The sequence below is a fragment of the Engystomops pustulosus genome, chromosome 8, assembly GCF_040894005.1.
Source record: "Engystomops pustulosus chromosome 8, aEngPut4.maternal, whole genome shotgun sequence".
Classification (NCBI taxonomy): Eukaryota; Metazoa; Chordata; class Amphibia; order Anura; family Leptodactylidae; genus Engystomops; species Engystomops pustulosus.
In genome coordinates this window covers 49,170,250-49,194,653 of record NC_092418.1, presented here as the reverse complement: position 1 = coordinate 49,194,653, position 24,404 = coordinate 49,170,250, and the positions used below count along the sequence as shown (strand labels likewise).

Here is a 24,404-nt window from a genome sequence, read left to right as displayed (position 1 = left end):
CTGAGCCCTCTCTATAGCGGGTAAGTCTCTGCGGCATATTGCAGCAAAGGCTTCACCCGCGATTGGTACCAGCACTGATCGCCCGTGTTTTCCCGCCGGCGGCTTCAAAAAGATGGCGGCACATGAGCGACGCCATCTTGTCAAGGATCGTCTCTCTCGTAGTGTCATCGAGGGGTGGCGAACCATCGCCATGACAGTCTTGGGTCTTCCGAAGACCCAAGGCTGCATCGTGTTGACCCATTCATTACAATGTGCTATCAGTATGTAGTATGGCAGTATATGACAGGATCGTACAGGCAACCTAAGGTTAAAGTCTGAAAAATAGTAAAAATAAAGTTTAAAAAAACAATTATAATTAAAAAACCGAAAAATTCAAATCACCCCCTTTTTCCCTAGAACTGATATAAATATAAATAAACAGTAAAAATCATAAACACATTAGGTATCGCCGAGTCAGAAAATGCCCGATCTATCAAAGTATAATAACGGTTTTTCACTGTGTTTAACCCCATAACGGAAAATAGCTCCCAAAGTTGTTTTTGCCATTTAAAAATATAAAAAGTGATCAAAAGGTCGTACAGTCCTAAAAATGATAAGTTGCTTTTAATTTTTGTAAATGTATGAAAACATTATAAAACCTATACAAATTCGTTATCCCCGTCATCGTACTGACCCAAAGAATAAAGTTGACATGTCATTTGGGGCATACAGTGAAATCCGTAAAAACCAAGCCCACAAGAATATGGCGCGACTGCGTTTTTTCACCAATCTGACTGCGTTTGGATTTTTTTTTCCTGCTTCCCAACACACGGCATGAAATATTAAATACCACCATTTTAAAGATAATTTGTTATGCAGAAAATAAGCCGTCACACCGCTCTGTACATGGAAAAATAAAAAGTTATAGATTTTTGAAGGTGGGGAGTGAAAAATGAAAACGCAAAAACGAAAAAGGGCATCAGCGGGAAGGGGTTAAAATTTAATGTTCTAGGGAAAATGGGGATCGCGAGAAGAGGGGGGTATCGAGTTGCGTTACTAAAACAGGAATCGTATTGGACAGAATGGACTCAATAGAGATTAAAAATTTTGAGTTCTAGAGACGATAATATAGCCATAATGGGGAACATTAAGCAAGGGCTCTGTGCCGCAGTTTTGTCGGACTGTGCACGTTATTTTAGGCCAAAACTGCTTGCACAGGTATTTAAGAAGTGTCTGCGCCGTGTTGTGTTGCACCGTGTTGCGGTGCCTGATTCGGACCGAGGGCCATATTTAACTTGCAAATTGTGTTGCACGCCCTATGTTCACGGTGCACCACAAAAAAGATGGTGAACTCTGTCGGGCCAGTGCATGGAAGTGACAGATACATGATTTCTGGCGCAAAATTTTAGTGAAACGCCGCACCCAGCATTATACACAGAAATCACACTTTTAGTGCAGTTTCCGACTTTCGAAGTAAATGTGCCTCAATATGTTCCCCGAGACACCGTTGTAATCATTGGATATATCACATATAGTATTTTTTTCCCATTATTTATCTTGTACTATGTATTCGGAGTCTTATGAAGGTTTATTTGTATGACCAAAAAGTCACCTTCTGGATGCTATGAATTCTCAATAAAATTTCCATTTGTTACATACGGTAATTACCGTGTGACTCGAGTTACAATTTACCTAGACCTTTTGTAAATCATGCTTGATATAGAGATAGCTGCCTTACAAGATAACTTGGAGGCAAAGATTTTCTTATCCCATGCTGTAAAACATTGCTTATTGTATGTTGTATATTTACTTCCCAAGATGAATTTCTGTTGCCGTATATACTTGGCTTATACTCAAGGTTAAAACACATAAAAACACATAAAAAAAGGAAAACCTATTAACTTGAGTATAAGCCAAGGGTGGAAATGCCTTGGTCACAGTCTCCACCCAGTATATAGCTTGCCATCCAGCCCATGCCCTCTTGTATATAGCTAGCCAGTCCCCTGACCCCCAGTATATAGCCAGCCAGCCCGGCCATACCCCCTAGTATATAGTATGCCCATACCCTTTCATTATATGCTAGCCAATGCCTCTGTATATAGCCAGCCCCTACTCCCCAGTATATAGCCAGTCAGCCCCTGCTCCCCAGTATATAGCCAGCCCAGAGAGTTATGACTTCTGCTTCCATCCACTACCATTCTCCCACCTCTGTCGATGTGGACGGATTGTGAGGAGAGAGATGCAAAGGATGACGCTATATGGATGGCCTGGAGCATAGACAGCATAGACTGGCCAACTTAGGAGATGTTGGGAGAATAAGAATTTTTGGCACAGTTCTTCATATCATCTTTGTGATATCAAAGGTAATTTGTTCTAGCTGATTTGTATAAAACGGATAGTTATTTTATTTATTAAATAAAGCAGTTGTCTCCCATCAAATACCTACTATGTTTTTACTCATTGTTTTTTTTCCCTCTAATAGGCATTCAGTCGGTGATACTAAAGTCCCATTTTGCCTGCAGTCATGTGTCAAGCCACTAAAGTATGCGATCGCTGTTAACGACCTTAGCACAGAATATGTCCATAGATATGTTGGGAAAGAACCGAGTGGTTTAAGGTTCAATAAGCTGTTTTTAAATGAGGATGGTGAGTTACGTTATTTTCTGTGATTAAAATGCTCAAATTTTAATTATTATGACATATTACGTTCTTCGGATATACTCTTGTTCTATGTTTACCTATTATTTCTTTTCCTTTAGTTTCAAAGTATTCAGAAACATTGTAATTTTATCAGTCCCCACAATAAGCAAACATTTACAGTTAACAGTTTTAGTGCATGTGTTTTTTTGTTTGCTTGTTTTTTTACATAAATGTCAAGGGTTTAGACTTCGAATCAATACAGTTTATTGAAGGGAGCCATTAGATTCTAAAGAATCAATTACGTGACAAATATATTTAAATGCTAGCTCAACATGATGACATTTCTTCATTTTTGTAATAAATTGACTGCACAAGTTATAATCTATCATACACATTCTACATTCTTTCATTCACACACACTTCTTTAACATAATTAGTCCCAGCGTCTGTATTAAGAAAACATATCCTCCCATTCCCTGGCTCCCAACCGGTAGCATGAAAGGAATCAAGGACCTGTGAGGGGTCAAGCATGTGAATAGTCATGACATCACTCTAATCTCCTGCAGTGGTATTCATTTCAGGATGGGTAGAAAGAAGGAGAGAGCAGTGCAGAGGCATGGTTAGTGCTTCACCTGATCTTCAGTCAGGAGAGTCTGACACTTGGATATCCCTGCTTACAGGACCATAAGACACAGGCACTTTTTAAGCCAGAAGAAGGTTTGAATAATGTGTCCAAAATATACAGTACTTGCCATTAAGCAAACGGTGATTAATTTGTCTGGATTTAGGACTAGGGCATAGGTTCCCCTTTCACTAGGTCAATAAATCCTTAACCTACACCCGAAAATGTAAAAATAGAATGGTTCAAATGAAAACATATTTATGTGATAACCCCTTCAGATATAAAGATGTACATGTTTGTCATGATGGTGTTAGGGTTGTATGGAAAAAGCTCACAATTGAGCCCTATCTATGCAGACTAGGTGTATTATACAGAAAATACCTGCGGTAGACTACATCAAATGGTGCTGGTCAAACTTCACTACAGAACGTGAGCACTGGCGGGGTCATGTGTTGCCTTCTGTTTCATACGCTCTCTAGCAGGTTGTGAGTGAGCATGTGACTACCTATCATACTACTGTATGTGATGTTAGTTATCACTGTTCGTCTGCCTGCTGAAACATATCTGCCATTTTTGATACACCCTATGCTTATTTGTATACAATTCCCTGATGAACGGCCCTTATTGTAGGATCCTGGAAATGTGTTGGGATAATCTTTCCTTTTTTTAAATTTATTTTTAGGGTTACTTAGGATTTCTCACTTCCTATAGGGATGATTTGGGACTACCCCTGTAAGGGTAAGAGTTATGAGGAGTAAGGGAGAGTTCAAATATAGGGACTACTGGGGCTGTGCTGACACCATGTTCCTCACCCGGTTGTTCCATGCTGGCTTGTACTCCCTCCAGATGTATTGTATGCCCGACATTTCAAGTTTGCCTGAGATTTTTTAAAATATTTTCTTTTATTAAAAGTCATGTTATAAAATCCTTATTACCTACTTCTATGATTTATTTTTCATATAAGAATTTAGACAGGGGGTGAACAACATTTATTTGTCCAAGGGCCATATTGTCATACTGTTCAACTTTAAGGGGCCCCATTTGTTACCAGCATCTTAGATGCACCAACAAACACAAAATGCCACTTGAGAAATACATACCAAAGTACAGCAATAACTACCACTGCAGCAATTAAACACTACATTCAGAGTAGACAATGGTGACTCCAGAGCACATAATAGTATTTGCGACCCCAGTGCAGACTAACAATACTGCAGAACCCCAGAGCATTAAAATACTAATACTGGAGACCCGCAGAGCAGACAAAAAAATGTATAAATACTTTCCTCTCCTAGCTCTTCTTCTGCTCCCTGCACCTCACTGCAGCTTCTTCTCTCCTCCATGTGATGCTTTATGTCCCGCACTGGTTGTATAGGCAGGTATCAGGGCACTGCCAGAAGCAGTAGAGTACCTAAGAGCAGTACAGTAAGTTCTTACCACTTTTGAGTCCTGCTCCTGGGGTCTTGCTTCTCAGTGTTCTTAACCTGGTAGTAGTGTCAGGAGACAGAGTTGAGCGGCAAGAAAAGACCAGAGAGCAGTAAGGATTTCTCAGCTGCACTTGCGGATACCCAGCCTTCTATGGGCAGGAGAGATGTCCTAGGACAGTGGTGGCGAACCTGTGGGCACGGGTGCCAGAGGTGGCACTCAAAGACCTTTCTATGGGCACCCAGGCCATCACCAGAGGGGACTCCAGGTATCTTCCTACAGTCCCAAACAGCCAAGGGCTTGCTGTGCACAGAGCTATTTTAAAGTGACAGGACTACCTGGAACTACTGGAGGAGTAGGAAGGTGTGGATCTGGATTATCTGTTATGTCTGGATTATCGTTATGTAGCTCCTGCTTATGGGACCCTGGAGGGAAGCTACAATGGTCATCCAAATTTCTTCTGGCTTCTGCTTAATTGGTGTCCTCAGGATGTTGGTATGAATGAAAACTGTGACAGAGAAGGGAGTATAAATCCCAAATTAAATTTCTGTGTTGGCACTTTGTGATAAAGTGGGACTTGGTTGTAGTTTGGGCACTTGGTCTCTAAAAGGTTCGCCATCACTGTCCTAGGAAGTTGTCGATCTGTGCTGCAGACTTATATAATCTGAAGTTAAATAGGTCCTGATAGTAAAGAAGTAAATTCCTTAAGAATCTCAGCTATAGAAGTGACAAGATGACCTGACTGAGTTCAGATTTTAAGGATGGAAATAGAAGCTCTATTCTGATGTATATGGGGAGCTAGTAGAATGCTGGACTTGTTGCCCTGCTCAAAATAATATTGTTAGGTCTTTTACTCTTTTCATATAAACAGTGCCATCCATGCTCAAAGACTTTTCCTCTGTTACTGACTCCCACTATGTAATACCTCCAAGCAAACCAGCTTTAAAGGCATCCCAGTAATAGGCATGGATGTCTTTGATGAGGCTAAGGAGCATTGCCAAGGTTAAACTTATTTAACAGAACGGGGGTTCTGTCTTGTTCGGGAAGCAAGGTTAATTAGGGTAAATTTTATGCAAGGTGCCCCAAGAGGTGGAGTCGTCCTTTTGCAAGGTAGTCAGGACAGGGGAATGACCTGATGGGCCTCTGGGAAGGTGATCTACTTCGAAGAGACTTGCTTTATCACTACTCCAGATAAAGCGGGGGGACATGTGCACACCCTAACACCTAGGTGTCTGGGTCTCCATAAGTCAAACTAGCCTTCTCTAAAAGAAGAGGGAGGGGCCCCGAAGGTTAGAAGACCAAGTTGAAAAACCGGTCCACCAGCAGCCAACCACAGAGTTCAGGTCTCCTTCACATAGAACAGTAGAATAGAAGGAAGCAAAACTGGTATGCTTGTACTGAAGAATTGAACATACAATAAGTTAAGGTTTATACCCACCCAGTTTCTAGCCATAGTATTCCAAGTGTGTAAAGAAATTGCCATAATCTGCAAGATGCAAATATCGCTGGAACCCACCCAGACATATGGGGCTTTAAGGTGTTATCATCATAAGAGGCAGTAAGACTCTGGTTGCTGAAAATCCTTGATGGGGTTAGGGAGAAAGACAACAATAGTTTCCTTGATAGATGCAAGCAGGTCTCCTGTGGCATTTATGGTGTTAAAAAGCTTAAGAAGTGTAGGCAAGCGAACCTCTTGGTACCTCCTGAACAGCTCAGCGGGAAGGCCATCCACACCAGGGGCTTTTTCATTCAGGAATCTTACTAGTGCCTGCTTTAACTCTTCCAAGGTCAGGGGATTTTCTAATTCCTCTCTGTTCCGCAGAATATTGGCTACAGAATTCTTAACCTCTGCTGAACAATAGACTAATTTCGTCTGCATAGAACTTTTGCATAACATTTGAAATATCTACATCCGCATTGAACAGTGCCCATCAGGGCCTGTTGGTGATTTGAAATGTTCTGGGCCACCTGCAACCTAATAATAGGCTACAAAGCTAGTGGAAATAATAAACGGGAGTAGTCAGTGTCAATGTGGTGGAAAGGGACGTAGACCACTACGCCTATCACCAAGTGATACAGTTATACCAAATAGAGGTGTAGAGGGGCAACCAGACTTATAATGGAAATAAAACAGGCATATGTACCCCTTGTACTGAGGTAAAAGGTTAGTGAGTGCAGGTGGGGGACCACCTGCATAATGGGGCAGGGGGCCGTCTGCATAACAGGTAGGGGGTTGGCTATCTACTGGGGAAGGGGCTGGCTGGCTATCTACTGGGGCAGGGGCTGGCTATATACTACAGGGGGCTATATTCAAGTCAATAGGTTTTCCCAGTTTTTTGTGGTAAAATTAGGGGCTTCGGGTTGACTTATACTCAAGTATGTACCACGTTTCTTGAACGGTTGCTCCTCCATAAAGATTTCCATTAGGATATTTTCTTCTTTTCTTATATTGCTACAAGTCTTGTCATCGGAGTCAAATTTCTATTCTGCTGTTGGACAATAAACCTCAGCCTGGGACAGTCACTATCTGGCAGTGTCCCAGGAGGAACTGTACACCGTGCACCTCCTCCCTTCTTGCATCATCCCTGTCATCCCTGACTGGTGGCAGAGATGCTTCTTAATAAAGTCTTTTTTTTTAAAGAAAAAGGTGGAGACGTAATTAGTAATAGAATTCCGAAACTAATTACGCATTATAGAAGTTTTTATTATTTTACTTAGAAATTGTCAAATATAATTAAGAATACATTTGGACAATTCCTATAATTGGTTTGTAACAGAATTTTAATCTGTCACATTCAATGCTTTGTAAATGAATAGAACTAAGATGCTGCTATCTGTTTATGCATTGCAGAAAAACCTCACAACCCAATGGTGAATGCTGGTGCAATTGTTATCACTTCTTTAATCAAGGTATGTCATAGTTCCTGTTTTTATAAGCACTTTTGATAGAGTTGCACATTTGTGCAAACCGTGCAGCACTCACTGTGAATAGTTGTGTAAACTTGATGAATGCAAAATAATGCAGAGATCTTTACAGACTGTTGCACTGGCACACATTCCCCCGTTTCATCAGCACTCCCTCCCCCCTCCTTCTACTTGCTCACTGCACAAGTGCTGATGGTGCTGAGGGGGCAGTGTAGTCTGTAAAGCCAGATCACAGAGGGGCTAGGGTAGCCCCTCAGGCTCAATAATTTCTGCACTAATTTAATTTATATAAATTGACCAGGTGGATTGACGCTAGCATTGATTCTATAACAAATATAAGAAGATTACCACAGTCCCATCAGCTTGATCTATTAGCAAGGTCGTTTGCCCATAAGCGATTTTGATGTTTCAAACTCGCACCGAAATGCATGGTGCGCTAGCTGCATAATCCGGCCCGAACTGGGGTGATCCAGGATTATCTAAAGTCAAATGCCATGGAAAAATCTCTGAAATTCTTGGTAAACTGGAAACCATTATTACTCAAAATCATCATAGTGATGGCAATGGCAAAAATGCATTCCAACCCATCAATTACTGTTGATGAAGTTGCTTTAGTCAGAACTGCTACCACTTGCCATCTTGAAAAATAATCCACAACTACTAGAAAATGGTGTCTAAAGGGGATATCACACAAATCGAAAGCCAGTTTTTCCTATTGATTAACGTAGTATGCATAACTGGTACCTGATTTGGTTCTCTACCTACCAGCTGACAGGCTCAACAAGAGGCAACCATACGTTCCATATCCTTGTCAGTTCCTGGCCACCAGACCTTCTCTTGTAGCTACATTTTGTTATGTAGGATACTTTTAATGTCCTTTATGGCATAATTGTTGTTTTCACAATTTTATAGGCACCATGATACAATTGCCATGCAGAATTAATTGTCCTGCGATACTCAACTCATATTTAACCAGGCTGGATCACAACGAATTCATGCCTCTTCCCATTTCTGCATCTACTGCTGACAATTTGTTAACTTCACATGGTCAATGCGGGGAGGAACGGCTTGAGTCGATGGTTTGACTCGCCTGGCATCAACAATATCTTGAGTAGGTGCAGCAGGATTGAAGTATGCTAGAGTTGTGTCCCAGGTAAACCATCTCTTATGTCCAATGAATGCCCCTTGTTCAGCTGACCCCACTTCCATACAGCTGCTCTGCAAGTTCAACATCTCAGGGGTTCCCTGATGGTTGCCATATCTGGAATGAACGTTTCACAGTAATTTACTAAACCAAGAACACTGCATACATCTGCTGCAGTTTCTGGATTACTGGCATCAGCAACTGCTTTGATTTTACTGTCCTCTAGACCAATTCCTTTGCCGGACAGTACATGCTCCATAAATCATCTTGTTCATTTTAAATTTGTACAGTAAGATTGTACTGTAAAATTGTGGGTGCCGTCATATCCATGTAGAACCAGATGCTGATGATACCCCATACATTGGTCTTCTGTATCTAAACAGTCTCTCTTATGGCTTGAAAATGCTTAACCCCTTCCCGACATTTGACGTACTATTACTGCATGGCGGGAGGTGCGTTCCCGCAAAATGCAGTAATAGTACGTCATGCTTCTGGCGCCGGCTCCAGAACGGAGCCCGCACCAGAAGCTGCGGGTGTCGACTATATATTATAGCCTACACCCGCCTCTAACACCGCGGCGTGCTAAGGGCATTTGAGAAGAATCAGACGTGTGCCCATACAGCAGGTTACCACCACATATGGGGTATTGTTATACACGGGAGGGATTGGGCATCAAATTTTGTGGAGCGTTTTGGTATTTTATCCACTGAGAATTTGTACATTTTTTTGAAAAACACATTCATTTAGCCAAAAAAAGTTTACTTTCAAAATTGCATCCGATTTTGTTTTAACCCCTGTAAAACAATTAAAGGGTTAACAAACTTCATAAAAGTTGTTTCACTTACGTTGAGGGGTGTAGTTTCTATAATGGGGTAATTTATGGGGTTTTACTTTTATTTAGGTCTCTCAAAGTGATTTGAAACCTGAGCAGGTCCCTCAATAGCAGGATTTTGCGTTTTTTATGAAAATGTGAAAAATCGCACCTAACGTTCAAAGGCCCATAACATCCTACAGAAATAAGAGGATGCCTAAAAAACCATGTCCACATAAATTAGACATTTAGCGAATGTTAGTTATTACATTTTTTTGCGGTTATGACTTATGTGTGGAAAAAGTAGAACATTTTGAAGTTCGAAAATCAAGAATTTTTCCAAATTTTCACCAAATATCTGATTTTCTCATAAATAAATGCAAAACATAACACCAAAATTTTTCAACTAACATGAAGTACAAAGTGTCACGAGAAAACAATTTTAAAATCACTTGGATATGTTAAAGCGTTTCGAAGTTATAACCATTTATAGTGACACAGGGCAGATTTGAAAAAATGGGCCGTGTCAGGAAGGTGAAAAGTGGCTTCAGCGTTAAGGGGTTAACATCCCCATTCATCTTGCGCAAGATATCTTCAAATGTTGGTTTAGGATTTCTTTCTCTGAGTGCAGCTTGGTTAGCATTTATCATATCTGCAAGCTTTTGTTCCACAGGTGATATCAGACTGTAGTTTAGCCTGTGTGTTGTCTGTTCAACAGGTTTTAAATGTAAGTCAATGTGAATCTCCAATTTTAAAACATTTTAACTTTTAATTCCTCCTTTATTTATGTATTTGAAATCAAACTGTCCACTTCGGAAGCAACACTGATTGTCAATTTCACATGCTGTTGTGCAAATGGAATAGTCAACAGGTGGAAATTATTGGAAATTGGCAAGGAGTGGTTCTGGAGTTGGGGGACTACAGACCACTTCTCCGTACCTATGCTTTCTGTCCTCAGATAGTGGCTCAGATAGTGCAGATCATCCAGGATGGTACATCAATGCAAGCTGTGGCCAGAAGGTTTGCTTTGTCTGTCAGCGTAGTGCCCAGAAGCAGGAGACAGGCCAGTACACCAGAAGATGTGGAGGGGGCCGAAGGAGGTCAACAACCCAGCAGCAGGACTGCTCTCTCCACCTTTGTGCAACAAGGAACATGAGGAGCACTGACAGAGCCCTGCAAAATGACCTCCAGCTGTACAAGAGGATGGTATGAGAGCCCGACATCCACAAATGGTGGTTATGTTTACAACCCAACACCGTGCAGAATACTTGACAGTTGCCAGAGAACACCTCGGTTTGCAAAACTGCCACTGTGCTCTTCATAGTCTTCTCTCCACAGCATCTCCAATCTGCTGTACTTATGTGAGATGGCATTTCTTTGGAGGCCCTCAGAGCCCTCCATGTGCTTGCCAGAAGTAGCCTGATTGCCATTAGGTACCGAGATGAGATCCTCAAACCCCTTGCTAGTACGGTTGGCCCTGTGTTCCTCCTAATGCAGGACAATGTTAGACCTCATGTGGCTGGAGTGTCTCAGCAGTTCCTGCAAGATGCTATGGACTTGCCCACTCATTCTTCAGACCTGAATCAGATTGAGGGCATTTGGGACATCTCCCTCCATCCACCAACGTCACGTCACCACAAACTGTCCAGGAGGTCTGGGAGGAAATCATCTGCAACCTCTTTTGGAGCATGCCAAGGTTTTGTAGGAAGGTCACAGGCACGTGGAGGCCACACACAATACTGAGCCTCATTTTGACTTGTTTTATGGACATTTCATCAAAGTTGGATCAGACTGTAGTTTTTTTTCCACTTTAATTTTGTGGGTGACTCCAATTCCAGGCCTCCATTGGTTAAAAAATTTGATTTCCATTGATAATTTTTTTTTGTTATTTTGTTGTTGGCACTTTCGGTGTAAAGAGCAATGTATGCAATGAGAATGTTTCATTCATTCAGATCTAGGATGTTCCCTTTATTTTTTGAGGTGTTTATATCGGCTGTATGCTGACACTTTTGTGATGTATATTCTTAAAACTGTGAATAAACCTAAAAGCTGGTGATTAGACTGGATTTTAAATTCAGGTTTTCCAAATGGGCTTAAAATAAAAGGGAAGCCTCTGCAGATCTCTGCTGGGTTTAATTGCCTCAGAAAACTGTAAAACAAGGCTTAGTAAATCGAACATCTTGGCAGACATCTTGCTATTTATGTTTCACAATCAATATCATAATATTAAAAATGTTTTATTTTTCTGCAGCAAGGTGCAAGCAACGCTGAAAAATTTGACTATGTAAGTACTGACATATTTTCTAACAATTTGTTTGTTTCTCCTTTATTTCTGTTCTTGGTTCCCAACCAATTCATTCTAGTCACGGCTATAGAAATAAAATGCATGCATTTTATATAATTTCCTAAAGATTTCATATATTTTCTTGTATTTATAAATGGAAAATGTGCAAATTTGTTTACTTGGTTGAATTATTTTTTTTTGTATTGTATTACTTTAATAAATGTATATCCAATAGGACTCTTGTCTATTGAACCACCAAGTAATCTGGAGAACATGGAATTCCAGAGTTCCTTATTGCATTGGTGTGCTATTGTGCATTTTGTCCACTCCTGCATTCACTTTTATGGTTTGAACATACAGGCCGTCCCCTACTGAAGAACACCTGACTTACAGACGACCCCTAGTTACAAACGGGCCTCTGGAGTTTGGTAATTTACTGCACTTTAGCCTTAGGCTACTATAAAAGGCTATAACACTTAACACGGGTGTCTGCAATCAAGATTTATTGTTAATCCTGGTTCTTATGACAATCCAACATTTTTAAAATTCAATTGTCACAAAGAACCAAAACATTTTGACTGGGGATACAATTGTAAAATATACAGTTCTGACTTGCATACAAATTCAACTTAAGAACAAACCTACAGAACCTATCCTGTACGTAACTCTGGGACTGCCTGTATAGTGCTACTTCAGATCTTAAATGAACATCGGCATCATCCAAGCAGGACAAATAGAATCCAGGGTGGGTGCACGTTTAACAAGGCTGGGCTTTATGTCCTCCAAAATATGATTAGTACTTTAACAGGCAATATTCAATAGAAAAGAGTCGTTTTTTTTTATTCCCAAATGAGCAACGTTTTGGCTCTACATGAGCCTGCCTTAAAGGGTTTGCCCATGAAAGAAGGTTCTCAAATTTGAATCCCCTACACAATAAAGATCATTAACCCCTTACTTTACAATTTTACTCAGTTTTATTGCTGTTTAAGCTCCTATAATTTAGTCATGGTCAGTGTAAAATTCTAGAATGTGGGTGGGGACTTTCTAAGCAGACACTTTCTGATCCCTCTAGTGCTGTGGGTTGACAATGTGCCAAGATTGTGCAATGTAGTGTAAAATTATTAATTGTGGTAAATAACAACAAAACATATGTGTGTTTACCAAGTTTTTCTTATGTGACTTCTGGAGGGAGTTTTTGATCCTCCCAATTACACCTGAGATCACAAATTAGTTAGTAAGGTGAACGTAAGGCTTTGACAGGAAGGGATAAGGACACCTGTAGAGTAAAATTTTGCTTTTCAATACATATTTACAACTTATAGATTGTTGGGACCGTTCTCCTCGCCAGTTTAGCAATGTATTAGTGACAATTGGTTTTAAATGTATAGCACCATAAAATTAAGTTAATATCACTAATATTGTATCACAAACTAGGGACAGTTGTCTCATGTATGTTTTTTTTTTTTATTTTTTTAGATGCAATGGAAAATGTATATATATATTATTATTCCTTACTTTTTTTTAGGTAATGCAGTTCCTAAATCAAATGGCTGGTAATGAATATGTTGGATTTAGTAATGCCACGTAAGTATACAGCACAGATTTAATACCCAAAAGGTTGCCAGTGTCACCAGGTAAATTAAAGGGGTTCTCCAGCCACTAAGTGTCCTTTTTTATTTGGTTGCCCCTACTCTGCCAAAATATTACATTTCCCACAATCCCCTTGGTCAGCATAGCTTCTTCATACAGAGGAACGTGCAGCCCCTCTTCCACAGCAGGGAACAGGGAGCTGACTGCACATGCCTGACAGGAGAGCAGAGCAAGTATACAGGTCGTTTCTATGGAAACTGTAAGGGTAGCAGGAGCTGGCAGTGCACAGGAATTACTTTGATTTTGTGAAAAGGGGACATAAGATTTAATGATACTGAATTAGTCAAGTGATAATTGTGAGGGAGATCAGGTATTAGTGAGGTCAATCTTTGTCACTGGAGAACCCCTTTAATGATCAGTGGATCCCTAATGTAACATTAGCAGATGACAGAAAATATACACAATATAAAATAAAAAAATTCCCCTATTTAATACTTTAATATGTTTTGATTGCTGCTTTTCATCGTAAATATTCAGAAATGTACAGCAAATTTTTTGCATATGTTTCAAAAGATCAGAGGTTCCTCTGTCAACCATTTCACAGTTCATCAATAAAGTCGCTTGGTTTTTAATGAGAGAACACAATTAACCTTTTTCAACAAATTTTGCCTGAAATATTGAAATATGTTTGAGAATCACCATTGTGCATCTTACAACCATTTTATGTCTTGTGTGTTTGAATCTGCACTGGAGAAAAAAAAATTGAATTAGTCTCACCGGTAATTCTGTTTCCATAAGTCCACCATGACGGCACCTGGAGGTTGCACCTTGACCTTTGGTAGGGACAGGATGTTGCGAAGTTATAAGGCCCCTCCTCTGCCGCTGTTCCCCAGTGTCTTCCAAATAACCACCGGAGGTTCTGGTAGAGCGCTAGAAGATATTAGCCAGACATCATTAATAACACAGGGCAGGGTATATATAGCCGTCATGGTGGACTTATGGAAACAGAATTACCGGTGAGACTAATTCAATTTTTCCATAGCGTCCCCCATGACGGCACCTGGAGACTTACCAGATAAATAGACTAGGGAGGGACCACAGCCTGGAGAACTTTCCGTCCAAAGCTCAAGTCATGGCTAGAGGGTAGATCCAGGCGGTAGTGTTTTGGGAATGTCGATGTACTTGACCACGTAGCTGCCTTGCAGATCTGGGAGATAGATGCTCCCCGTTTCTCTGCCCAGGAAGTAGACATAGCTCTAGTAGAATGGGCTGTTATGCTTTCTGAAAGACTCACATCTTGCAGCTGGTAGGATTTAGAGATAGTCTGTTTTATCCACCTAGCAATGGTGGAACTTGATGATTTCTCTCCTTTATTTTTTCCCCCAAACTGAATAAATAGGTTTCTGCACTTTCTGAAAGACTTGGTTCTGTCTAGATAAATTATGACAGCTCTTCTGACATCAAGAGTATGCCAGAGTGCTTCCTTCTCATTCCTTGGGTTGTTACAGAAGGATGGTAAAACGATTTCCTGACTTCTATGGAAGTCTGAGACTACCTTTGGAAGAAAAGACGTATCTAATTTCAGTACTATTTTGTCTTCCGAGATGATCAGGAAGGGTTCTTTGGAGGATAGGGCCTGAAGTTCTCCAATTCTCCTGGCGGATGTTATGGCCACAAGGAAGGAAGTTTTGAGAGATAGGTCTTTCAGGCTGCATTCCGAGAGTGGTTCGAACGGAGGCTTCATAAGGGAGTTTAGGACTAGTGATAAGTTCCACTTAGGAATATCGGATCTGATTGTAGGTCGCAGTCTTAAGACTGCTTTCATGAACATCTTCACCCACTTGTGCTCTGCTAAGGGGAAGTCAAAACAGGCGCTTAGGGCCGATATTTGGACCTTAAGGGTGTTAGGTCTTAACCCTTTAGAAAAACCATCCTGTAAAAAATCAAGAATTTTAGCGATATTTGGTTTGCCTGGAATCGGGGAAAGGTCCCCGCACCAAGATATATACTTTTTCCAGATTTTGAAGTATATTTTGTTGGTGATTGGTTTTCTGCTTGCTATTAGGGTCTGTATGACCTGGTGAGAGATTCCTTTAGCTAGGAGCAATTCCCTTTCAGGAGCCAGGCCGCTAGGTTCAGAAACTTCGGGTCTGGGTAAAGAAGAGGGCCCTGGTGTAGCAGATCCCTTCTGCAGGGAAGGAAGATGGGTCCTGAGATTGCTAATTTTAAGAGAAGTGGAAACCATGGTTTTTTCGGCCAGAATGGTGCTACTAGGATCACTGTCGTCTGACTTGATTGAATTTTTTGTAAGATTCTGGAGATTAGGGGAAATGGAGGGAAAGCATATGCTAGATCTGTCTTCCATGACTGGCTTAAGGCATCCAGTCCTAGAGGGTTGTCCTTGGGTGAGATGGAAAAAAATACCTCTATTTGAGTATTCTTTTTTGAAGCGAACAGATCTATTGATGGAGAACCCCATTTCTGGGTTAGGGAAAGGAAGACTTCCCTGTTCAGGGACCACTCTTGTGGGTCCATCTTTTCTCTGCTCAAGAAGTCCGCCGACTGATTTTCTGACCCTTTTAGGAACACCGCTGTTAAGGAATTTAGGTGATTCTCTGCCCAGGAAAAAATCTTCTTGGTGACCTCCATCAGGTCCGAGGATCTTGTGCCCCCCTGACGGCGAAGATAGGCCACTGTAGTCACGTTGTCTGACAGGATCCTGATATTTTTTACCTGGGTCTTGGGTAGCCTTTTTAGTGTTTCCCACACTGCCGATAATTCCCTTAGATTTGAAGATTGTCTTCTCATCCAAGGGGACCATGACCCCTGAAGGTAACGGTCTGGTAGAACGGCTCCCCATCCTGAGGAACTGGCGTCTGTTTGGATGACCAGGACTGGAGTCGGGTTCCATGGTATTCCCTTTTCTAGATGTTGCTGGTGTTTCCACCAGTTTAGAGAATTTTTGACTTCCAGAGGAATGACCTTCTTGAAGTCTAAATGTTCCAAGTTCTTGTCCCAGATTTTTAATGTCCACGCCTGTAGTGTTCTTACATGGAACTGGCTCCATGATACACAGTTTAGGCAAGCTGTTAAGTGACCTAGCAGTCTCATGGCTGAGCGGACACTGCATGACTTTTTCCTTTGGAATTTGTCTATGAAAGAGGTAAGGGATTCTCTCTTGTCCTGTGGGAGAAAAGAAGCTTGGCGCCTGGAATCTAACGTCACCCCTAAGAATCTTGTCTCCCTCTGGGGGTCTAGATGAGACTTTTGGAGATTTATAATCCAGCCCAGATTTTCCAGGGTTCGGATTGTCCGATCTCTGTGGTTGAGAAGAGTCAGGGTCGAGTCTGCCACTATGAGGAGGTCGTCCAGATATGGAATAATGGAGATACCTTCTTTCCTCAAGAATGCCGTCACTTCTGCCATGATCTTTGTGAAGATTCTTGGGGCTGATGAAATTCCGAAAGGCAAGGCTCTGAACTGAAAGTGGCAGACCTTCCCTTGTGGCGATTCTACCGCGAATCTTAGGAATTTCTGATGATTTTTGTGTATGGGGACATGATAGTAGGCGTCCTTTAGGTCGATGGTGCACATTTGTGCGCCTGGAGGAATTAGTGGGGTGGCTGTCTTCACCGATTCCATCTTGAAATATTTGTATCTTATGTTCTTGTTTAGCCGTCTGAGATTTATGACAAGTCGAAGGGTCCCATTTGGCTTTTTCACAAGAAATAAGGGGGAGTAGAAGCCCTTCTTTTCTTCTTCTTTGGGAACTGTAACAATTACCTTCATTGTTAATAGTTCTTGAAGAGTCTTCCATAACTGTGTTGTCATTCTCCGAGATGTTAGGTTGGAGACAAGAAATTTTTGTTGTGGAGGGGAGCTGAATTCTATCTGGTAACCTGATTTGATGATACTCAGGATCCACTTGTTTGATGTGATCGTCTTCCATCTGTGGAGGAAGAAAAGAAGACGCCCCCCTACCTGGTAGTCACTGTTTTTTTGATTGATGTGGAAGGTTGGAGAATAGATATCCTCGACCTCTTCCACCTTTGTTGAAGGGCCAGCGGCCCTGTTTTCCTCTGCCTCTGGAGTCTTTAGGATCCTTGGGATTCCGAAAGGAAAAGTTTTTCTGAGGTTTTTTAATTTCCGGGAACCCTTTCTTTTTATCAGAGGCTTTTTCCAGAAGAGTATCTAGTTCAGCGCCGAACATGAAGTCTCCTGTGAATGGGATGTTGCAGAGCTTCGTCTTGGACTTTACATCCCCTCCCCACTGTCTAAGCCAAATAGCTCTGCGGACTGAATTAGATAGCGCCCCTTCTTTTGCTGACAGTCTGATGTTTTCTGCTGAAGCATCAGCAAGAAATCCTGTCGCTGAACGCAGCAGCGGTATCGTCTGTAGAAGGAGATTCCTGTCCGCATCTGTTTTAAGGTGGTCTTCTAATTCTCCCAACCAAAAAAACAGAGTTCTTGCTACCGAAGTAGCGGCTATGTTAGACTTGAGGCTAAGCATAGAAGATTCCCAGACTCTACGGAGTAGACTATCAGCCTTCCTGTCCATGGGGTCTCTTAATTGGGAAGAGTCCTCAAAAGGCAGGTCCGTTTTTTTCACCACCTTAGACACTTGGATGTCTACCTTGGGGGGGCTGTCCCAGGTTTCTGTCTCTTTGGGGTCAAAGAGTAACCTGTTTCTGAATTCTTTAGTGATGTTTGCCCGCCCCTCAGGATTCTTCCATTCTTCTTGGATGATATCCTTTAGGGTTTGATTTATGGGAAAAACCCTTTTCCTTTTGGATTTTAACCCTCCAAAAAGTTCATCTTGAATGGATTTAGGCTCCACCACCTCTTCCACATTAAGCGTATTGCGTACGGCTTTAAGGAGGTTATCCAATTCATCATTAGAAAAGAGGTATTTTGAGGTTCCTTTGTCCTCGGATACCAAGGAGACGTCCTCAAGCGAGTCCTTCCAAGAATAGGTAGGAGCCGCCGAGTGTTTATCATAGTCAGAATCAGTATCTAGAGATCTAAGTCTTTTAGAAGCTGGCTCTGGATATAAATCCGGATCCTGGTCTGGTTCAGGTTCAGGATTTGGCTCAGGACCTAGTCCCGGTACTGGTCGGTTTAAATTAGTAAACATCATAAGGGAGGATTGGAATTCCTCCCGCATGGCCGCTTTAAGCTCATTTAACATTGACTCCTTTTCTTGTTGTAAAGCCCTGGCTAGACATTCAGAGCATAACGATTTTGGATAAAAATCTGATAATCTTATGTTACAAGAAAGGCATCTTTTTGATTTAGTAACACATTTTCCCTTTTTGGGGTCCTTGTCTTTCCTCTCCTTGTCCTTAGGTCTTGAAGGGTCGTCCTAGGACAAGGAGACAGACTATATTAAACTCCACAAAATAGTGCACAACAATATTTTACCCCTTTAAGAAAAGTTTTTTGGTTGTACTCACGGTACCCGGGACAATGGGGGAAGAACCAAGGTCGTCCGCCATAGTAAAGGATATTTCCACAGCTTCAGTAGTGAACTCGTTGGTGGTATAGAGGCTGACACTAAGCAGGAAGCACTTTTAAGCTTCCCGCCACCCCCTAAGCCAATCAGATGGCTTCTCTAGCAATCACGTGGCCCGAACCCGGAAGTCAAGCGTACTGCGCATGCGCGAACCGGCCGGCGATACACGGCCGTCGCGCAGCACGCGCCGGCGTTCTGGGGGGAAAATAGCTGTGGGAGGTAGCCCCCGGAGGCCGGGAGGCACCTCATCCAGGGTCCGGAGACCCGTACCCCCCTCGGCTTTGGCTCTGGGCTGCAGGAGGAGGGGGGTCAGGACTGCATCCTGCAGGACATCAGGCCAGGAAGGGAGGTAAGACCCCCGCTCGCGACCAGTCCTGGGGGGTTCCAATTCCATCTCCCCCCCCCCCCCCCCCCCAAGGGGAGAGACGAGGTCTCGCAACCCTGACCCTTGGTAGGGACAGGAATACACTGGGGAACAGCGGCAGAGGAGGGGCCTTATAACTTCGCAACATCCTGTCCCTACCAAAGGTCAAGGTGCAACCTCCAGGTGCCGTCATGGGGGACGCTATGGAAAAGATGATCTCTGCAAAAAAGTATTGCTTCTTTCTTCTCCTCTAGTGAGCACTGTTTCTGAAAGGGCCTCTTCATGTTTGTGTTATGTTTGTGCAACAGATAAATAAGGACGGAATATTCCACTTGATGATTCAGCTGTGGAAGGAGATTTTTTTTTTACACAGCTCTGTGCAGAAATGATAAACCCCTTCAATTCAGCTTGATGTTTGAAGAAAATGCTCATAGCATACTTCTGCCGCAAAGAGAGCAGAAAACACTTGTATTATGCACTTTATGTGGGGTGACAAGATACATGAGTTACCTCTTTAATCATTCTTGTTGCTAAACCTAGCAGTCACAGTACAGTCATGGCCAAAAGTTTAGAGAATGATACAAATGTTAATTTTTACAAAGTCTACTGCATCAGGTTTTATAATGGCAATTTGCATATACTCCAGAATGTTATAAAGAGTGATCAGCTTAACAGCTATTAATTGCAAATTCAATATTTGCCTAGAAAATGAACTTTTCCCCCAAAACACATTTCAACTTCATTTCAGCCCTGCCTTAAAAGGAGCAGCTAACATTGTTTTAGTGATTGCTCCAGTAACAGGTGTGGGTGTTGATGAGGACAGGGCTGGAGATCAATCTGTCATGATTAAGTAAGAATCACACCACTGGACACTTTAAAAGGAGGCTGGTGTTTGGCATCATTGTTTCTCTTCTGTTAACCATGGTGATCTCTAAAGAAACACGTGCAGTCATCATTGCACAGCACAAAATTGGCCTAACAGGGAAGAATATCGCAGCTAGAAAGATTGTGCCTCAAAAATCTATCGCATCATCGAGGAATTCAAGTAGAGAAATTCCATTGTTGACAAAAAGGCTCCAGGGCACCCAAGAAGGACCAGCAAGCGCCAGGCCAATCTCTTAAGTGTTTCAGCTTCGGGATCGGGCTACCAGCGGTGCAGAGCTTGCTCAGGAATGGCAGCAGGCAGGTGTGAGTGCATCTGCACGCACTGTGAGGCGGAGACTCTTGGAGCAAGGCCTGGTGTCAAGAAGGGCAGCAAATAAGCCACTTCTCTCCAGAAAAAACATCAGGGACAAACTGATATTCTGCAAAAGGTACAGGGAGTGGACTGCTGAGGTCTGTAAAGTCATTTTCTCTGATGAATCCCCTCATTGTTTGGAACATCTGGAAAACAGTTTGTTGGGAGAAGACAAGGTGAGCGATACCACTAGTCTTATGCCAACTGTAAAGCATCCTGCAACCATTCATGTGTGGGGTTGCTTTTCAGCCAAGGGAATCGGCTCTCTCACAGTCTTGCCTAAAAACACATCCATGAATAAAGAATGGTACCAGAATGTCCTCCTAGAGCAACTTCTCTCAACCGTCCAAGAGCACTTAGGTGATCAACAATGCCTTTTCCAGCATGATGGAGCACCTTGCCATAAAGCAAAGGTGATAACTAAATGGCTCAGGGAACAAAGACATAGAGATTTTTTGTCCATGGCCTGGAAACTCCCCAGATCTTAATCCCATTGAGAACTTGTGGTCAATCATCAAAACCAAAAACCAACAAATTGCGACAAAATGTAAGCATTGATTGTGCAAGAATGGACTGCTATCAGTCAGGATTTGGTCCAGAAGTTCATTGAGAGCTGCCAGGGATAATTGCAGAGGTCCTGAAGAAGAAGGGTCAACACTGCAAATATTGACTTGCTGCATTAACCCATTTAACTCTCAATAAAAGCTTTTGTTTTGATAAAAACATCTGACAAACACACATAAGAACCAGAGGGCAACAGATCATGTGAAAATATTATATGTGTGTCAGTCTCAACTTATGGCCATGACTGTACCATGAAAAGGGTGAGCTCATCCGTGAAAAGTGCTAGATATATGGATGAGCGGAAAGTAAATGGGAAGTAAAGGGGAGAGCGGGCATCACTGTAATTTCCCTTTCTGCACGCGGAAAGGATAAAATAAAACACCTGGTGTATTTACTCTAGTTAAGCAAGTTGCTAAATAATAAAAAAACAGTTTTTCAGAACCTGCACCAAAATTTTGTATAGTTTGCTTCTAGATTTGCAGTCTACCCTCATACATTTAAATGATGGTGTAGATTAATACCAGCCTTAGCCAGTAAAATAACAGACCTTTTTTTATTCAAGTTTTGGGCAACTCCTTTAAATATCCTCTTGACAATTTTTTTTCCTGCATAACAACCCAGGTAGAGAACACAATGCAACTCTATTTATATGTAGATTCACTGTAATTTGGAGGTATAATAACAAAAAAATAAAACGTAACTTTTATTTCTTCAAATTTTAAAAGAATAGGCAGAACAGAAAGTGCACATTAATTTGTTCCTCTGTTCCACTGCTGACCCAAATGCATGCATATGTGTGTGTGCTGTACTTCATGAATAGTTGTCAGCAGGGGATGGGAAACGTAACAATAACTGGGATGTGATTATGGATTGGCTCACAACCCTGTTATTAATAGTGAGGAAGTGTAATAACTACCATTAATAATCTTTTGGTAGAAAAAATAGTAGTTGTCAGATAGCTGCAGGTTTGTATCCTGCCTAATCCAATATAACTGACAATTTCTGTGAAGATTGGATCTTGGTATACTGACTGTCACTTCTAGTTACCAATGGGTTGGCGATCTTAGTATACTGACTGTCACTTCTGGCTACCAGTATATTAGCGACCAATTTTCTAATCTGTAGGCTGATAATACTCGTTAGTTTGGCAGCTAGTAGGCTGACTGAGCTACATATAATCTGCCTAGACTGACTGTAGCCAAAAGTGGCTAACACTTCCTCACTGCTAGATAACCCTAGGACCCGACGCGTTTCTTTGTGCCATTATCATTAGGGGTCTTAAAGTTTGGCAAGATAAATTAGGGTATGAATAGTAACACTGCGTGCGGTGTGCACGCCCGGCATATTCGTGGCCGTGGCGCGCGCCTGTGTTGCTCCGCTTAAATACAAAGTACTGAGCCCGTCATCGCTCACGAGCCCCCCTCGTCTGGCCATTCGGATGACCGAACGTCACCAGTGACGTGTCATGTATGGGCGTGATGGCTCAAAACGTCACTGATGACGTGTGATGTGTGGGCGTCATGATTCAACCAATCGGGTAATGGGGGAGGTTCCCGATCTCTTCCGGACACTCCCCTCTTCAAAGCCCGACCAATCGGATAATGGAGGAGGTCCCGGTCTCTCTCGGATACTCCCCTCCTGTTGCCGCGATCTCTCAACCAATCGGGTATTTACATGTATGCAGTTTTGTTCCAGTTTCCTTCACAGCTAATAGCTAGCTTGCAGTATTGAAAATCTGCTAATAGGACATTACAAAGTTACATGCCTGCCCCTGGGCCATAACTTAAGGGCATCTGCAGAGGGTGCGGTAACAACCAGGCTAAATAGGCCTAGAGGTGCCCATAAAGTGTAATTTTTACATATGAGAAGACTATAAACCATACGTTATAGTGGGGGGGGGGGGGGGACCTGGGGCACACTTTGCAGTAGAGTCCATCACCTTCAAGGTATGCCACTGCCTGCCTCTGCTTATGCTAATCTGAAGGAATATTATAGTTTTTAAAGCTTCACATTTCAAGGTGTACTTGTAAGCATATATATCATTTTTATATATTTATTTCTCAATTGCTTATGAAAGCATATTGATGAGAACTTTTTCTGTTCAATAAACTTTATTGAAATCAGCGTATAACAATATTCAAGGCATTGTCAATTAATCAATATATAATAAAGCAGTATACACACTGTAAAGCAGTCAAGCACAGATGTAACGCATCTAGTAGTACAGCTGGATATGTATGACCATTCACTTTATGAACAAAACAATAGCAGTTCCAATATGAAGGCTAATTCCTTTGTGGAATGCATGTCGAAATTATGAGAAGAATCTAAACCACTACTAAACAAGTATTAACAACATTAACCACATTAAACATGCACATCACGGGAAGATGAAGGAGAGCACATGCAGGGATACAGAGGGATAGGGGAAGTAGGGGGGCGGGAAGGAGCACACAAGGAGAGAGGGAAAAGGAGTATGAGAAAAACCCTAGGCTCAATCCAAGTCATCCATTACCTATTGCTGATGAGAACTTTTTACATAGGGCCCTGCAAGTTATTGTGTTATTTTATGTCAATTTATTTTATGCTAATAAAAGTGTGTATTTCTATAGGTATATTTTATAAATATTGCTTAACCCATCTATTGTGATGCTGGTATTTTTTTTATCTATATGTCTTCTTTTGGTTGGTGATACCCCAACAAACTAGAGCACCCATTTGTGTGTCCATAGTGGTGGTGCATTCCCAAGCTCTATTTTTCTAAAGTTTGTCTATTTTAATTTAATGTACACTTCTATTTATTTCTAGGTTCCAATCTGAGCGAGAAAGTGGAGACAGGAATTTTGCTATTGGATATTATTTAAAAGAAAAAAAGGTGTCTTTTTATTTAATTTTTTTATCTTAAACTTGTGTCATGTATTAAATGTGTTAACCGATCAGCCATACTATTAAAAGAAATCTACCATTTTGTTTTTATGCATTGTGAACCAAACCTTGAGAATGCTGAAGCTACACTGATGCAGAATCATATCTTGTTTAATCCCTGAATTGAGTGGTTTTGAACAAAATAACAATTGTAAAATTCAGGACCTTGGGAAAGCTGGGTGCTGCTGGCTACCATACATAAACACATTACACAGAGCTTCCTGAACTGTCTAGACAGGACTAATCAACCAGAGCTGGATTACTCATACACAGCAGCTGGGGGATGGTGCAGCGATTGATTACTTCTGCCTGTAAGGGAAAGCACAGTGATAAGTATTTTCTGCTTGTGTTAGGCAGGACAAGGCTGGAGCAGTGCATAATT

General features: G+C 41.7%; 1 protein-coding gene across 2 annotated transcripts in view; it reads left to right on the top strand.

Moving 5' to 3' along the window:
• Positions 1-24,404, top strand: part of GLS (glutaminase) — a 142,273-nt gene that overhangs the window by 54,430 nt on the left and 63,439 nt on the right. For both annotated transcript variants that reach the window (XM_072120882.1, XM_072120883.1), the window contains exons 6-10: positions 2,462-2,625; positions 7,518-7,576; positions 11,798-11,830; positions 13,356-13,414; positions 23,906-23,972. In XM_072120882.1, coding sequence (XP_071976983.1) covers positions 2,462-2,625; positions 7,518-7,576; positions 11,798-11,830; positions 13,356-13,414; positions 23,906-23,972 — 382 coding nt within the window. The remainder of the gene's footprint in view (positions 1-2,461; positions 2,626-7,517; positions 7,577-11,797; positions 11,831-13,355; positions 13,415-23,905; positions 23,973-24,404) is intronic.